The sequence below is a fragment of the Dasypus novemcinctus genome, chromosome 8, assembly GCF_030445035.2.
Source record: "Dasypus novemcinctus isolate mDasNov1 chromosome 8, mDasNov1.1.hap2, whole genome shotgun sequence".
Taxonomy (NCBI): domain Eukaryota; kingdom Metazoa; phylum Chordata; class Mammalia; order Cingulata; family Dasypodidae; genus Dasypus; species Dasypus novemcinctus.
In genome coordinates, this window is record NC_080680.1 from 123,101,486 (window position 1) to 123,120,267 (window position 18,782).

At 43.2% G+C, this 18,782-nt stretch overlaps 1 protein-coding gene and 1 non-coding gene across 2 annotated transcripts in view; one reads left to right on the forward strand and one right to left on the reverse strand.

The window, feature by feature from the left end:
- GALNT12 (polypeptide N-acetylgalactosaminyltransferase 12) overlaps positions 1 to 18,782 on the reverse strand; it is a 59,706-nt gene continuing 40,924 nt past the window's right edge. Inside the window, exons 8-10 of the mRNA XM_058302621.1 lie at positions 4,872 to 4,985; positions 2,226 to 2,375; positions 1 to 308 (exon numbers count right to left, since the gene is read on the reverse strand). Of these exons, the coding sequence (XP_058158604.1) occupies positions 168 to 308; positions 2,226 to 2,375; positions 4,872 to 4,985 (405 nt within the window). The 3' untranslated portion in view covers positions 1 to 167. The remainder of the gene's footprint in view (positions 309 to 2,225; positions 2,376 to 4,871; positions 4,986 to 18,782) is intronic.
- Positions 14,494 to 14,600, forward strand: LOC111764149 (U6 spliceosomal RNA). The gene has a single exon (XR_002796839.1). It is a non-coding gene; the product is annotated as a U6 spliceosomal RNA (small nuclear RNA).

Below are 18,782 nucleotides of genomic sequence, written 5' to 3' on the forward strand. Positions count from 1 at the left end.
GACGCGGGGACCACGGTCTCCTCCGAGGGGCTCCCTGGAGCGTGGTGCCAGGACACGGAGCATGGCGCCAGGACAAGGAGCGTTGCGCCAGGACACGCAGTGTGGCGCCAGGACACGGAGCATGGCGCCAGGACATGGAGCGTGGCGCTAGGACACGGAGTGTGGCACTAGGACATGTGCTCCTTGAAGAACCACTGCTGATGCTCCAACTTGGTGCAGTCTCGTAGGAGCGGCACGAACGTGTCGCTGAAGGCCTTCCTCTCCCCCTGGACGCACTTCCCCGACTGCACGTGAAGTAACACGCCCTCCTGCGAAAGAGGACAGATGCTGGATTTGCACGAGAACCTCAAGGGAGGCTTCAGAAAAGTATCTTTTTCCTTAAAACGTATTCCTTAGGGCTGAGGGTGTGATTTCTAAGATTTGGAACTATTTATCGAGGGGTGACTGTATGCAGCGCGAAAACGCAGTTTGGGACTGTCCCCGGGGTAGCGAGGTGCCAGTGCGGATGCGGCCACCTGCCACTCCTGGGAGCGTGGCACGCACGCCAGTGCCAGGGCCGACGCCGCCCCCTGCTGGCTGCTCCGGGGACCCCACGTCTCTGCCCCTTTGCTTTGTTTTCCCTTCTTCATCTCTTTCACTTCTCAAAACTCAACTAATTCCACCCCTGGCAATCTCCTGCTCTTACGCACTTAAGTTGAGGGTCAGGAAAATGCTACAGTCCCAGCTCTGCCAGAGACCAGGTGAGTCCTTTGGCCACCGGGCTCGAGTGCCTTACCTGCCAGGTGAGGGAGGGGAGAGGGTGTCAAAGCAGGAGGTGGGCTGTGCAGACAGCCCCCATTCCCAAGCCCCCAAGCCTGTGGTCCTCTGGAATGCCTTCCCCTTCTCGTCTTGCTTCCAGCCTGTGCAGGCTTCGTCTCCCCTCCCCCTCGCAGGGGAATTTGTTCGTAGCTGAATAGCAACAGGACGACCCAGGCGCGCTCCTGTTCCAAGGCATGAGAAGCCTTGGATATAAAAGGAGGTGGACTGCTTCTCTATGACATGAACCCTGGAAATCCTTCAAAGTGCTGGCAAGTTGCCTTTGGAGGGCCTTAAATGTAAATCAGATAAAACAGCCCTTCTCCCACCCTTATGAACAAACTTATTTTTTCTTTAAATGGTCACTGGAACTTAAGATAAAAATATAAAGATATCTCAAACCAATGTTACTGTTTTCGTCTCGCGTAACTATTTCTTGGAGGCTGGCAGCTTACAATAGCTTACAGCAGCTCACAGCTCACAAGAGAGAGAGGCAGAGGGCAGAGACTATCGCTAGGACGGAAAGAGACCAAGCTTCGATGACAAGCAGCAGCGGAAGGGCGTTAGGGAGGATTGCAGACTTGGGGGCCTGCAGGATTCTCCCTTTTATCGTATTATACTGAAGAGACACCAGCAGGCGCCTGCATTTTCGGGGCTGCCTGAAAATTTCACTGCTAATCGAAACATTTTCCTAGAGGATGATGGACATCCACCTCTAATCCTACTTAGAATTCAGCCCACTTGCCAGCCGTCTAGAGCTTTCCATCCCTGGGGCCAGGCTGGGAACGAAAGCCGCCAGGGCGACAGAAGAAAACCTTCTTTATTTTATTGTATATGTCCTGGGGTTTATCTCCTCTGCACTTTCCGGTGAGTCGGGGGAGAAGGGCCATTCCCGAGCCCCGGTGGGGTGCGGCGCCTTCAGGCCTGACCCGCGGTTCTGAACCCACCGTGACTCTTCAGGGCGCCAGGCCCAGGCGGATGTTTTCTCGGTGATGTGCTGCAGGCCGCTAAGGATATTTCCAGCCAACACCCAGGCTTCCCCAGAGGGAGAGGCGCCGCTGGCCCCCGTGCCGGGTGAGGAGCGAGGCGGCCGACGCTGCGTGACGGCTCCAGGTCTACCCGGCCTCCCACCCGCTCCTGCCCAAGTTTCCACCCCATTTCGTCCTGCAAGTGCGTGTGCGCGAGCTCCTCTCCCCACCACAAACCAACCCGCCGAGCTCCAGGTGTGAGGAAACGGGTGAGCGGGTGAGCTCCCGGTGAGGAGAAGAGGGCAGCGCGCGGGCCTGCAGATGGGTGGCTGGACCCCCGCCCCGCTGGCCGGGACGTTCCAGCGCCAGGGCGGCCTGCTCCGGACCGAGCGGGGGGCAGCGCACAGCCTGCCTCTGTCCACTCCCCGTCCAGGCGGCGGAAGGCACGACGCGGCCACTCACCGCCTGCAGGAGGAACCGCTGGCCCTCGGGGACCCCGTCCTCCTCGCAGAGCTCCATGGTGAGGATGTCGGCCTCCGGGCCCGCGGCAACGCAGGCCTCCGGCTGGCGCGTGTTATAGCGGATTTCGTTCTGCGACGTGTACTCGAAAAACTGAAAAGGAAGCAGCCGACACGGAGAGGAGTTGGGGGAGACCCCTCAACAAGAAGCAGAGCCCACCCTGCAAAGCCTGGGACCCGCCCCTACGCCCTTGCCCCCCACGCCGAGGCCCCCTCCTCTCCCATGGCCCTGGGAACAGGCCTCCCCTGCCTCCACCAGTGGAAAAGCCACTCTTTTCCTGCAAGGCCGGGGTTCTTTTCCCCTGTGCTTCCCCAGAGAAAAGAGGGGCACTTCTGTATGGGGCACTGGCGTCAAAAGACCCCTGGACAAGGACCTGGGTCAAGCCCTCTCCTCTCACCCTTGAACCGGCCTGTGGGACAGAACGGCCTCTTAGTGTCCCTCTCTCGGGCCGCGCTAAGCAGGTGCCCAGGCAGCGCCCTGCCCTTGTGCCCGTGGCCCCCGCTGGCCCAGGCTGGGCCGAGCCACTGAGCCTGAGCCCACGCCACAAGGAACAGAGGGGCAGGCAACGGGCCACCCAGCACCAGCACTTGGGGGCTCTCAGCGGCCTTGATCCTTCTCCTCCCCGCATCCCAGAGATTGGGGACGTGACAGCACCTGGCACACTGTCAAGTGCCACGCACAGGCAGGCCCCCAGTGCTAACGGGGAGGCCGGTTCTCCCAGGCCAGTGGTTTGCCTCCTCTAGAGCACCTAGGATCCACTACGGAGCCAGGTGCAAATCCTGCTGGGTGGACGGAGGGTGGACAAGGCATGGTGGGGCAGACAAGGCGTGGCAGAGCCACACAGCAACAGGAGCCGGCGGTTTTGACACGAGGCACAGCCAGCGTGGACCTAAGGCCGCCAGGCTGAGTGACAGAGCCAGACAGAAAGGACAGATGCATGATTCCGCTTTAAGGAACCGCCTAGGACAGGCAAGTTCAGAGCTGAGAGGTTACCAGGGCAGGGGTGGGGGGAGCTGGTGCTGAAGGGGGGACAGGGCTTTTTTTGGGGTGATGAAAAAGTTCAGGTACCAGACAGTGGTGATGGTCCACTGTAAATGTAACTGATGCCTGAACACTGAACTGGACTGAACACTTAAAAATGCTTAAAATGGCAAGTTTATGATATATAAATATATGTGTTCTAATCTGGGAGAAATTTTTATCAGAAAGAACAAAATACTGACTCCTGGCCCCAGCCCAGGGTGGTAATCCTGAGATGAGGTCCAAAGAGCTGCATTTTTAACCAGTCACCCTGCCCCACCCCCTGCTTCCAGAAGATTCTGACACAGGTGGCTGTTCATAAGGGAAACCAATCTCCAGGCAGGCTGCTTAAAGCAAAGGCTCAGACTCATAGGCTGGGGGTCTGGGAATCGGCGCCTCCAGCCGCCGGCTGACGTGCCAGTCGGCAGCTCACTTCTGAGGAACGCTGTTCCAGAGGGCACTGAAAACCCGGATAACTGACAATGCAGGCTCCGGATCACGAAGGCTTCCTGGTAACAAGGAGGCTTGGTATCCACACGGAGCTGGGGCAAACCCGGATTGGAAAGCTGTGGAACGCCAGCCCCTTCCCCCGCAGGGGTGCGATGCCTCTCCAGGCAGTGACGCCTCCAGGGTCCAAAACAAACACTTCCCTCGACAGCTCTGCCTGCCGGGGCCCCAGCCTGGTGGGTCCATCTGCTTCCCTGGCCCGGGGGCCTGTCGGTCCTCGGGCCCTCTTGGACCACCGCTGCCCTGCCCTGCCCGCAGCACTTAGAGACACGTGCCTGGGCCGCCAACCAAGGCAAACTCCCTACGAGCGTCCACCAAAAACCCGTCGTCAGTCCCACTTCAGAACCCACTCTAAGGAAATCATAAAACAAGGGGTATCTCTTTTTCTCCTTTATTTTTTTTTTCTGACCAAAGAAGTGAGTGGCTAGATTATTTATATTTGCCAAAAAATTAGGGGTGGGGGATCAGTTAACTAAACCTGCAGTATACCCCCACGGTGGACTATCAAGAAGCTATTAGGAGTAACGGTTTCATGGGTCTGCTAATAATAGAAGTATTTATGATGGAATAAATGGAAATAATGGGATATAAACCAGGTAATCATTATGATAACGTTAAACTGATGGGATAAAGGGCTGTGCATAAAGCAGGATGGGGAGGAAAACTGATGGGATAAAGGGCTGTGCATAAAGCAGGACGGGGAGGAAACCGTCTTAATTTTACGTGGGGGCTCTGGGTCCCGCCACTCGCCCTGCGCTTCCACCTTTTACATGTCCCCCGTGCTCTGTTCTGAGCATCCATTACTTTTGTCATGGGAAAAAAACAATATCCAAGAGTTAATGAAAACACATAGCTGGCGCCCCGCCCTCCTCCTCAGGGCCCCCTGTGGCCCGGGGCTCTCGCGCCTCTCCCCGCCTCTCCCCGCCCCTCCCCAGCCTCTCCCCGCCCCTCCCCAGCCTCTCCCCGCCTCTCCCCAGCCTCTCCCCGCCTCTCCCCGCCTCTCCCCGCCCCTCCCCAGCCTCTCCCCGCCCGGCGCCTCGGGTTCTGGTGGCGGACACCCACCTGGTTCTGGCCCATCCCGTGGCAGGGGTACAGGAGCACCTGATGGCCCACCACCTCGTTTTCACTGGAAGGGTTGTAGTCGAGGCAGTATCCTTTCAGCCCCCTGTTCTGAAGCTGATGAAGACAGAAAGGTCCAGATTTACACACAACAGGCCGGGCTCAGGGGACGGTAAATGCAGTGAGCGGAAGGTCTGCCAGGAGAGTGGGCCCGATGACAAGAGCCCCTTTCCTCTGGCAGCTCTTTACAGTCCCAGAAGTGCTTTCCCACCCTATACCATAGGCAGGACTATAACCCCAACCTGAATATCAGCATTTAGCCTCGATGGTCTGAAAGCCTGATGTCTCTGTTTCTCATGAAAGGCAGCCTTACTGCTGCACTAGTCCAGACATCCGGGCTACCACCTCACATGGTACCAAGGAGCCCTTGCTATTGTGCATCCACAAGGGACACCCCAGCTCAGAAGTCCAGCAATCCAGGAACTGCCTATCAAAGTGCTAATGATTCAGCCCAGGTCGCACAACTTTTAGGTGGAGATGCCCAAGACTTGAACCTAGGACCTCTGGCCCCAGGTCTAGTGTTCTCTTCATCGTAGAACTCTGACTCATGTCATCCCTATGGTACCTTCTGCTCTAAAACCCTCCTGGAGATCCCTTTGCCTTCTGAAGGAATCCAGGAATTAGGAGATGCTTAAAACAACCAAATGTCACCCATCACGTGGTTCCCAATCTCAACCACCAAGGACCTCATCCCCAAATAAGCTACCTATGCCCAGAAGGACCCAGAAGGACCTGGTCTACCAAATAACCCACCAAATTAAAAAGAAAAAGGAGAATCTCTAACAAAGTAAAACTGAAATTAATTAGGCTAACTATCAAGTGGGTGATTGAAACAGGTAAGAGATTATCTTAAATTACCTTAAAGGGTAGCATGTTTGGCTCTACTTCTTTGGTGAAATATATTGTATAAATAAATAGAGTTGCAAAGAAATCCTGAACATCATTCAGCAAAACGTTATGAGGGGTAACACTGAATTATTGTTTTGAAACTTTTAAATATATTTCAGGATAAGATAAACAAGTAATTTTTTAAAAAAATTTATTTCTCTTGCCTTCCCTGCTCCTCCCTGCCCCCCCACCCCCCAGTTGTCTGCTCTCTGTGTACATTCACTGTGTGTTCTTCTGTGCCCACTTGTATTCTTGTCAGCGGCATGGGAATCTGTGCTTCTTTTTGTTGGGTCATCTGTTGTGTCAGCTCTCCATGTGTGCGGCACCATTCCTGGGCAGGCTGCACGTTTTTTTCACGCTGGGCGGCTCTCCTTATGGGGCACACTCCTTGCACGAGGGGCTCCCCTATGTGGGGGACACCCCCACATGGCAGGGCATTCCTTGCGCATCAGTACTGCGCATGGGCCAGCTCCACATGGGTCAAGGAGGCCCGGGGTTTGAACCGCGGACCTCCCATGTGGTAGGCGGACACCCTATCCATTGGGCCAAATCCACTTCCCTAGTAATTTTTTAAAATATTGTTGGAAACCAAGATTTTCAGTGTAAGGAGAAATGAAAATATAATATCAACGAAGAACAAATCCTCTAACATTACGTTTGAACTTGAAATATCAACATGAACTCAAGATTTATTTCTTAAAATTATGAACTTCCTGTAGCAAAATGTTAAAATTTGTGGATCTAGCTATCTGTTAGGATAAGGTTATGTTGGAATCCTTGGAACGGGATTTGTATTATTTTTGTAACTGTGCTGTAAATTTGAAAGTATTTCAAAATAAAAAGTTTTTAAAGAAATATGCATTTCCTTCCTCTACTAATGGAAAAGGTCTAGAGCTCTGTTTTCCAATATGGAAATTACATGTTGCAATTGGGCCTTTGAAATGTGACCATTCTATACCAAGATGTGCTGTAAGTGTAAAATATACACCGGATTTTAAGGTCACATAAAATAGATCAGCATAAAATTATCATTATAAAAGACTTGGTATGAAGAAAGAATTTTAAAACAGCTCAATAAATTAATTTTTATATTAATGATATGTTGAAATGATAATAGTTGAACGGTATTTGGTTAAATGAAGTATATTACTAACTTCACTTGATTTTCTTTCTTTAATATGGCTCCTAGGAAATCCTAAATGACCTACCTGGCCTGCATTATCTTTCTGTTGGATAGCGTGGTCAAGAGGCAATGACAACCACAAAACGAGCACCCCTAGCATCCAGATTGGGGGTCTCTGAATACCGTTCCCTACTAAAAGGACCAGGGTTTTTTTGAAGTATGGCAGGAAATGTATAAGATGAGCTTGAGACAAGAAATCAAGAACGGTATCAAAGCCTTTATGCCAAGGTCAAAGACACAGAAGCCAACATGAAGGGGCTCCCACTGGCCAAAGATGAGCCAATTTAAACATTTAAAAAAAGAAAGTGACTGGGCTGAGAAACATGTTGATCATATTAAAACCCATGAGTTTACAATATTAAAAACAGAAAAAGTCAAAAGAACAATGGGAGGAAGCTAAAGTAGCATCTTTTACGTTAAAATAGGCAAATAAAGAGAAAAAGAGAGTTTGTCATGCCTCTCCTACATGGGCTCTAAATTTCAAAGACACCAAATTGTCCCAGGTAGTGATGGAATTTTCTTCTTCACATAAGGATTCCATCTAATAAAGGTGGAAGAAATGAAAGAATTAGAAAAATCCCATTTGGCAACTCCATTTGAAATCATGGCTCTAGGCAGTGATTACCAATGGCTCCTAAAAACGTCAGCCAGAAGGCTGGTGGGCAACTGTGAAATGGAGGTGCTACTCAGTGAAACCACTGATCAACTCAACATCACTCAAAGCAGACTGGCGCTGTGCTCCGAGTAGGATGCCCTCTGAAATACAAAGCCCCACCCATGACTTGTTGCTGCCAAAAACGTCCATCTGACTATAAGCAAGTCCTGAGATCTAAGTTCCATTTAAAAAAACATATGAGGGAGAAAAGCACAAGGTAAAAGACACCAAAAAGAATCAGAGAATTTCAAATGTGAACCACTCTACAATACAACTGATCTGACCCTATTTTTTTCAACAAGATAAGAGCATAATAAAAGGAAAAAAATAAAAGCAGGGAGGCTGCTTTAGTTAAAAGAGACTTAAGAAACAAGATACAATAACCAAATGGGTGGACCTTGTTGGGATTCCATCTTGAACTAGCCAATCACCAAAAGGCATTTTTTGAGAAATTGGGAGAATCTAAATAAGAACTGTATATTCAATGATACCAAGCAATTATTGTTCATTTGATTACGTGTGATAATGGCTCAGTGTGTTTTGTAAGAAAATGGCCAAAATGTTGGAATAGGAAGTTCTAGGAATCCATCTCACCACCAAAACCACTATTGAACTGGCAGGAACGGTCTGAATCAACTACTTTGGAACTATAGAGTCTAGAACAACATTGTGCAGCATCCAGGGCTGAAGGAAGAGGCTGATAAACTGCAGTAAACATTGGTGAATTTACCCTCTGAGCAGTGGCTACCACTCACCATCCCCCAACCACATGGCAGGCAGCAATGGTGATGCAAGCCTGGGCGCCTGGTGCAGCTTGCTAGTGCCAGGGTGGGCTACGACCCAGTGCTCTGAAATCCTGGGGCGTGTAGTCAGATCTGATCACTGCTTTTGATCAGCTTCTTCAGATGGGGAAGCCTTTGTTCCAACCCCCTCAGGTGAAAGTGGCAGAGGAGTCTTAAAGAAGCAGCACCTGGGACAGTTTGAAGTTCTTCTATGGACCCCAAAAAGAAAACGATTATGTTCCTGAGCCAGTCCATTCCTGTGGGTGTGGGGCTCTTTTGACTGGACTACAACAGTGAGGTGAGACTCAGGCTGGGTCTCCACCCTCTTACTGGAGCTTTATGTAAATGGAGACACTGAGAGACACAGAGAAAGGAAGCCACCACTTGAGAGAGGACTTGAGGATCGTTGGCAGCCAAAGCTTAAGTAGGAAGCCCTCAAGAGGCTGGGCCCATGGAGCAGCTCACCGGCTGAAGAGATGAGCCACATGCCTGATCGCTCACAGTTAGACTCCGGAAGAAAGCGGAGCAGCAGAAACTTACAGAGAAAGCCCAGAAAGATCTGAGTCCTATGCCTGGTTGCCAGACCTGAGCTCTGAGAGAGAGTAAATTCAGGAGGGGAGGCAGGGAGCTCAGCAAAGACCAGCCGCCATCCTTACCATGTGCAGGGCCCCAGCATCACCAGGTGCTGACTTTGGAAGAGCATCTCTGACGGTGTTTTGATTTGGACATTTCACAGCCTCTGTCTCTCTCTCTCTCTCTCTTTTCCATTCCCCATTTGGGAGTAAAAGTACTTTAGAAAAGTCACCAATTGAAAGCTTCAGCCTTTATCATCAACAATGACAAATATTATAAAAACACACAAATAATCAGGAAAGTATGACCCACACATAGAAAAAATAATAATTTGCCAGAAAGTATCCCTGAGGAAACTCACAGATGGAAACTACCAGTCAAAGACTTTAAATCAATCATCTGAAATACGTTCAATGAACTAAAGGAATCCACACACAGAGAACTAAAGGAAATTGGAAGATCATTATCTGAACAAAATAAAGAGACAGAAATTATAAAAAGAAGCCAAACAAATTTTGGAGCTGCAAAGTACACTAACTGAAATGAAAAACTCACTAGATGGATTCAACAGAAGAAACTGAACAGGCAGAAGGAAGGATGAGGGAACTTGAAGATAAGACAACTGAAAGTATCCAATGTGAAGAGCAGAAGGAAAAATAATGAGGAAAAAAAAAAACAGAGGCCAAGAGGCCTGTGGAACACCATCAAGTGTACCAACGTATCTATCTGTGGAGTCCCAGAAGGACAAGAGAGAAACAGGCTGAAAAAGTATTGAAGAAATAATGGCCAAAAACATCTCAAATCTGATGGAAGACATGAATATACACATCCAGGAATTTCAACAAACTCCAAGTAGGACCTCAAAGAGGCTCACATGAAGACACATTGTAGCAAGATCATCAAAATCCAAAAGACAGAGGATTTTGAAAGCTACAAGGGAAAAGCAACTTGTCACATACAAGGGACCCTCAGTAAGATTCACAGTGGATTTTGCATCCAAAACTATGGAGACCAGGAGACAGTGGGATGACATATTTATAGTTCTTAAAGAAAATCACTGCCAATCAAGAATTCTGTATCTGATATCTGACAAAATTACTTTTCAAAAATGAAGACGAAATTAAGATACTTAAAAATAAAACATTTTTAAAAAGAGTTCATTATCAGAAGACTTGCCCTACCAGAAATACAAAAGGAAGCTTTTAGGGTGAAATAAAAGGACACTAGACGGTAACTCAAAGCCATCGGAAGAATAAAGAATATTGGTTAAGGTAGCTACACAGGTAAATATGAAATTCTATATTATTGTACTTTGGTTTGTAACTGTTTTTTCCTCCAAACGACTTATCAGGAAAATGTGTAAAATCACATTTAAAATCTACATTACTATGCAAGAAATGTAGAAAGAGGTAACCTGAGACCATAACAACATAAAGGGAGAGGAAGAGAGAGAGAGAGACAGGACTAGACAGGACTTACATATGATGGAAACCAGGTTGATACTAGTCGAACTAGCTTGTTATTAATTTAAGGTCTTAATCATAATTACAAGCTAACCACTAAGAAAAAACTAAAAAATAGAGAAAAAAGGAAAGAAGGAAGCAAAATGGTAGACTACAAAAACAAAGTTAGTAACAAAGTAACTGAGGAACAGATAATACACAAGACATACTAAATGACAGAAATAAATCCTTCTCAGTTTCAACCTCAAATGTCAATAGATTAAACCTCCTCATTAGAAGGCAGAGACTGGCAAACTGGATGAAAGAAAATGCTCCATCTATATGCTGCCTAAGGAGACTCACATCAAGTACAAAGACACAAAGAGGTTGAAGGCAAAAGGGTTACATGCAAACAGTAATCAAAAGAGAGCTGGAGTGGCTATATTATTCTCAGACAATATAGATTTTAAATTGAAAAAGATTACAAGAGACAAAGAAGGGTATTATATATTGATAAAAGGTTCAATTCCAGCCAGAAGATATAACAATTATAAACATATATGCACCTCACAAGAGCCCCAAAATACATGAAGCAAAAAGAGACAGAATTGAAGGTAGAAATAGTTTCACAATAATAGTTGGAGACTTGAATACATCACGCTTGGAATCACTGAAGATCAATAAGAAAATAAAGATCACTGAAGATCAATAAGGAAATAAAGGATTTGAACTACACTAGTAACCAATTAGACCTAATGGAAATATATAGAACACTATTCAACAACAGAATACAACTCTGTTCTCAAGTGCACATGGAACATTTCCCAGGATAGACCATACGCTAGTCCACAAATCAAATCTTAGTAAGTTAAAAAATATTGAAATCATATAAAGTATCTTCCCAGACCATAAACAAATGACGCTAAAAATCAATAACAGAAGAAAAACTATAAATTGTACAAGTATTTGGAAATTAAACAATACACTATTAAACAACCAATGGGTCAAAGAAGAAATCACAATGGTAATTAGGAAACATCTTGAGACAGATGAAAACAAAAGCACAGCATACCAAGACTTAAAGGATGCAGTAGAGGCAAGGCTCAGAGGGGAATTTGTAGCTCTCAATGCCTACATTAAAAAAAGACAGATCACAAATCAGTAATCTGATTTCATACCTAAAGAAACTAGAACAAGAAGAGCAGAATACATCCAAAATTACTAGAAGGAAAGAAATAGTAAAGTTTAAAGCCAAGATAAATGAAGGAGAGGATCTAAAAAAATAAAAAACAATAGAATAAACAAAAGCAAACTTTTGGTTTTTCTTATTTTAATTAATAAAATTGACAAAGCTTTAGCCAGACTGACAAAGAGATAGAGAAAACAAAAATAGCTAAAACAGGGAATGAAAGTGGAGACATTCTTACCAACCATATAGAAATAGAAAGGATTATAAGAAGGTACTATGAACGATTATATAACAACAAATTAGAAAAACCTAGATGCAATGGATAAATTCTTAGAAACATACAAATTACCTGAACTGACACAAAAATAAATAGAAGATCTCAACAGACCTCTAACAAGAGACTAAAACAGTCATTTAAAGCTGCCCAACAAAGAAAAGCACAGAACCAGGTGATTTCACTGCCGAATACTACCAAACATTTAAAGAAGACTTACCACCAATCCTTCCCAAACTCTTTCTAATAATAGAAGGGAAGGGATTATTTCCTAACTCATTCTATGAGGCCAGCATTACTCTGATACCAAAGTCAGAAGAAGAGAGCACAAGAAAAGAAAACTGCAGACCAGTATCCCTTGTGAGTACAGATGCAAAAATCAAAAACAAAACATGGCGAACTGAATCCAAATTACATTAAAATGATTATACACCATGATCAAATGGGATTTATTCCAAGAACACAATGATGGTTCAGTATAAGAAAATCAATCAATGTAATATACCACAATTATAGAACGAAGTGGAAAAAAACATGGTCATCTCAAATGATGCAAAAAAAGGTATTTGACAAAATCCAACATCCTTCATGATAAAAACACTCAGAAAACTAGGAATAGATGGGAACTTTCTCAACATGGTAAAAGACATTTATGAAAAACACACAACAAATATCACACTCAGTGGTTAAAGACGGAAAGCCTTCCCCCTAAAATCAGCAACAACACAAGGATGCCTGCTGTCACCACTGTTATTCAACCTTACACTGGAAGTTCTAGCTAGAGCAATAAGTCAAGGGAAAAAATAGCATCCAATTTGGAAAAGAAGTAAAATTATCCCTATTCACAGATGACATGATCCAACATAAAGAAAATCCCAAAGAATCTACAAGAAAGCTAGTGAAATGAATAAATTCAGCAAAATTGCAGGGTACAAGCAAACACATAGAAGTCCGTTGGGTTTCTAAACACCATTAATGAATGATCTGAAAAGGAAATCTAGAAAACAATTCCATTTACAATAGTATCTAAAATAATAAAGTACCTACTAATAAATTTGATCAATGAGGTAAAAGACTTATACAGTGAAAACTGCAAAACATTGCTGAAAGAAATTAAAGAAGACCTAAATGAATGGAATGACATGTATGTTCATTGACTGGAAGACAATCTTATTAAAAGGTCTATGCTACCTAAAGTGATCTAAAATTACATGGAATCCCCATCAAAGTCCAGCAACCTTTTATGCAAAAATGGAAATTCATATGGAATCACAAGGGACTGATCCAAAATTCATATGGAATCACAAGGGCCCTGAGTAAGAAAACAATCTTAAAAAAGAAAAACACACTTAAAGAAGACTCACACTTCCAGATTTCAAAACTTACTACAAAGCTACAGTACTTAAAACAGTGCACTACTGGCTTATGGGCAGATATAAGACCAATGGACAACAAGTGAAGAGTCTAGAGATAAATTCACACTTCTATGCCCAGCTGATTTATGGGGAAATAATGGTCTCTTCACAATTGTGCTGGGACAACTGGAAATCCACCTGCAAAAGAATGAATGTGGACCCCTAACTCTCACCCTGTACAAAAATTAATTAAAAATGGATTAACAACCTAAATATAAGAGCTTAATACTATGAAACTCTTACCAGAAAACCTGGGAAAATATCTTTAGGAGCTATAGAAGGCAAGAGATATCTAGTTTTACATAAAAAACTCAAGAAACTACAAAAAAAAAAAAAAAGATAAGTGGGACTTAATGAAAATGTAGAGCATACATGAATTAAAGGGCAAGAAAGTAAAAAAAACCTACAGAATGGCTAAAATATTTGGAAACCATATATCTGATAAGGGTTTATTATCCAGAATATAAAAAGAACTCCTACAAGTCAACAACAAAAACAAACAACTCAATTTTAAAATGGACCAAGGGGAAAAGAGCAGATCTAATGGGAAAGATAGGCACAATAAATGAAATTAAAAATACACGTTTTGTGTGATCTATTTTTCTTAAAAAAAAAAAAAGACAAAAAATTTGCTAAAAAAAAAATAAAGTAGGTAACAATGTTGATACACCCACACACACAAATACAGTGGAGGTGTATAACAGATTTGAAGAGGCAGAAGAAAGGATTAGTAAGCTTGAAGACATGGCCTCCAAAAAGAAATATACAAAAGAACAGATGAAGAAAACAATGGGAAAAATTGAACAGGGTCTCTGGGAAATAAATGATGGCAAAAGACATGCAAACATGTGTGTCTGGGCATTCTAGAAAGAGAAGAGAGGGGAAATGGGGCAGAAGGAATATTTGAGGAAATAATGGAAGAAAATTTCCCAACCTTATTGAAGGAATAGATGTGTGTCCAAGAAACACAAGTACTCCCATCTAAATAAATCTGAATAGACCTACTCTGAAGGCACATACTAATCAGAATGTCAAACGCCAAAGATAACAAGAGAATCATAAAAGCAGCAAGAGAAAAGCAATGCATCAGAAACAAGGGATGCCCAATAAGATTAAGTGCTGATTTCTCACCAGAAACCAAGGAGGCAAGACGGCAGTGGTGAAGTGCTTGCTTCAGCAGCATGGACACTAAAATTGGAACTATACAGAGAAGATTAGCATGGTCCCTGCACAAGGATGACACAAAAATACGTGAAACACTCCATATTTTTTAAAAAACAGAAAATAATACATGCTGGAGAGGATGTGGAGAAATAGGAACACTCCTTCACTGTTGGTGGGATGGTAAAATGGTGCAGCCTCTGTGGAAGACAGTTTGGTGGTTGTTCAGAAGCTAAATATAGAACTGCCATATGATCCACCAATTTCTCTACTAGAAATATAACCAGAAGAACTGAAAACTGTGATGCGAACAGACATTTGCACACCTTTGTTCATAGCAGCATTATTCACAATTGCCCAAAGATGGAAACAACCCAAGTGTCCATCAATTGATGAAGAGATAAACGAAATGTAGCATATATGTATGATGGAATACTATGCTGCTGTAAGAAGAAATGAAACTGGGACACATATGACAACATGAATGAACCTTGAAGATATTATGTTAAATGAAATAAGTCAAGCTGGATTCAGATGTGATCTCTTTTCACAAGCCTTTCCTGTTACTTTACCAGAATTGTAGTTGGTGCTGGGGTTTAATATATACCCAGGGGATCTGAATCTCTGGACTGACCATATGATAGCCAGACCCTGAGCCTCAACAGACTTCAGCTCCTACTGGACTTACCCCACTCAGCTAACATGGAGTTGAAGAAGGTCAACCACCACACCATGGAGCCAAGAGTGCCTACAAGTGAAAGCAGGAGGACTGCATCCAGCATCCATGTGCAATCTAAGCTCCCTCTTGTCATAGATGTGGAGTGGACACAAGCAGTCCAAGGTCCACAGGATGGAGGAATAGAATATGGATTAGAGTGGACTTACTGATATTCTATTCATGAACTATTGTGATTAGTAATCGAAGAAAATGTGGCATTGGTGTGGAGAAAATGGCCATAGTGGCTGCTGGGTGTGGGGAATGGGAGGAAGAGATGAGATACGGAGGCGTTTTGGGGACTTGGAGTGGTGCTGCAGGAACAATTACCGGACATTGTAGGTCCTCCCGTGGCCCACTGGATGGAACATGGGAGAGTGTGGGCTACGATGTGGACCACTGACCATGAGGTGCAGTGATGCTCAGAGATGTATTCACCAAATGCAATGAATGTCTCATGATGATGGAGGAGAATGTTGCTATGGGGGGAGTAGTGGGGTAAGGGGGGTGGGGAGTATATGGGGACCTCCTATTTTTTTAATGTAATATTAAAAAATTGAATAAAGACAAAAAAAATAAAGTTAAAAAAAGTGAAATAAGTAAGACACTTATTGCATAATATTGCATGGACAAACATTATATGGTCTCACCAATATGGAATAAATGCAAAGAATAAATGCATGGAGTTAAAACCTAGAGTAAATGTTATTAGGAGGTAAGAGGAGGGCTGAGAAGGTGTACTGATGCTTAATGTATGTGGAATTTTTAATTAGCTTGACTGTAAATGTGTGGAAATGGATAAAGTTGATGGTAACATATAGTGAGTAGAACTAACACAGCTGGTCTATAACCGGGATTGTGGCTGAAAAGGGTAGTCTAGGGAAGTAAATGTCAAGTGAAAGAAAGCTAGAGAATGATCTAGGGGCTGAATAACACAGTGTACCCAGAGGTGCATGAGAATTGTGGTTAGTCGCACAAGTGCAGGTGTGTCCTTCTGTGAACTGGAACAGACGTACATCACTATCGCAAGGTGGTGGGAATGTGGAGAGTCATGGGAAAATACAATTAATGTAACCTATGGACTATAGTTAATAGCAATATTGTAATATTTTTGCATCAATGTCAACAATGTATTGTGTTACTAATGGGGAGTGGGGTGGAAAGAATATACTAAGTGTGTGCTGTAGACCACAGTCAGTGGTAGTAGTTTGATGATGATATCTCATAATCTGTAACAAATGTATCACGGCAACATAGTATGTTGGTGGAGGGGTGCTGTATGGGAAATCCACACATATTCATGATTGTTTTGTAAATTCACAACCTCTCTAATAAAAATATGTATTTTAAAAATGCAGAAAGAGAAAAACTGCCAGCCAAGATCTTATACCCAGTTTTTTAAAAAAGGGAGCAAGTTTGAAATATTCACAGCTAAAAAGAAACTGAGTCTGCAACCAAGAAACTGGCTTTGCAGGCAATATTAAAGGGAATACTACAGTCTGAAAAGAAAAATCAGGAGAGTCAGGTTTGGAAGAGAGTCTAGAAAAGGGTAAAAAGTGGTGAAAACAAGACAAAAAACACAAAGATAAAAATTAGTTAAGTAAGAAATGCATTTACATTAAATGTGAATGGACTGAACTCCCCAGTCAAAAGACACGGACTGCAGGAATGGGTAAGAAAATATGAGCCAGCTATATGCTGTCTACAAGAGACTCACCTTAGATGCAAGGATACAAATAGACTGAAAGTAAAAGATTGAAAGTAACAATCATAGATGTATATGCACCTAACCAATATGTCCCAAATTATGTGAGGCAAACAATGGAAAAATTGAAGGGAGAAACAGATGTCTCTGCAATAATAGTTGGTGACTTCAATACACTACTCTCATCATTGGATCAATCATCTGGGTAGAGGATCAATAAAGAAACATAGAGCTTGAATAATATGATAAACAAACTAAACCTAACATATACAGAACATTGCACCCCAAAACAGCAGGATATACATTTTCCTCAAGTGCTCATGGATCTTTCTCCAAGACAGACCAAATGCTGGGTCACAAAACAGATTTCAAAAAAATTTAATAAGATCAAAATTATACAAAGCACTTTCTCTGACAATAGTGGAATAAAGTTGGAAATCAGTAAAAGCAGAAAATGAGAAAATTCACAAATACATGGAGATTAAACAACACAGTTAAATAATCAGTGGGTCAAAGAAGAAACTTGGAGAAAAATCAACAAATATCTCAAGACAAATGAAAACAAGAACACAACACATTAGAACCTATGGGATGGAGCAAAGGCAGTGCTGAGAGGGGAATTCATAGCCCTCAATATTTACATTAAAAAGAAAAGCTAAAATCAATAACCTAACTATGCAGCTAGAAGAATCAGAAAAAGAACAGCAAACTATTCTCAAAAAAAAAAAAAAAAAAAAGAAGCAATGAAATAACAAAGATCAGAGCAGAAATAAATGAAATTGAGGACAAAAAAAACCAATAGAATTAACAAAACCAAAAGCTGCTTCTTCGAGAAGATTAACAAAATTGACAAACCCTTAGCTAGACTGACAAAAAAGGAAAGAAGATGCATATAAATAAAATCAGAAATGAAAATGGGAACATTACTACCAACAGAAATATAAGAGGATACTATGAACAATTGTATGCCAACAAACTGAACAATGTAGATGAAATGGATAAATTCCTAGGAACATGCAAATAATCTACACTAACCCTAGTAGAAACAGAAGACCTCAACAATCCATTCACAAATAAAGAGACTGAAACAGTCATCAAACAACTCCCCAAAATGAAAAGCCCAGGACCAGGTGGTTTCACAGATGAATTCTACCAAGCATTCAAAGATAATACCAATCTTACTCAAACTCTTCCAAAAAATTGAACAAGAAGGAATGCTACCAAATTCATTTTATGTAGGCAGTATCACCCTAATACCAAGGCCAGATACAGATATTACAAATAAAGAAAGATAAAGACTCATTTCCCTAATGAATATGGATGCAAAAATCCTTAACAAAACACTCGCTAATCAAATCCAACACATTAAAAGAATTATTCCTCTGATCGAGCTGGTTTTATACCAGACATGGAAGGGAGGTTCAACATAGGAAAATCAATCAGTGCAATACACATTAATAAATCAAAGAAGAAAAATCACATGATCATCTTGATTGATGTAGAAAAGGCATTGAACAACATGCAGCAACATTTCTTGATAAAAACACTCCAAAAGATAGGAATTGAAGGAAACTCTCTCAACATGATAAAAGGCATATATGAGAAACCCACAGCTAACACTGTACTCAATGGTGGAAGACTGAAAGCTTCCCCACTGAGACTGGGAACAAGACAAGGATGCCCACTGTCACTACTGTTGTTCAGTTTAGTGCTAGAGGTTCTAGCTAAAGCAATCAGTCAAGAAAAATAAATAAAAGGCATCCAAATTGGAAAGGAAGAAGTAAAATTTTCACTATTCGCAGATATGATCACATTCTTAGAAAGTCTCAAAAAATCTACAACTAAGCTACTGGAGCTAATAAACGAGTTCAG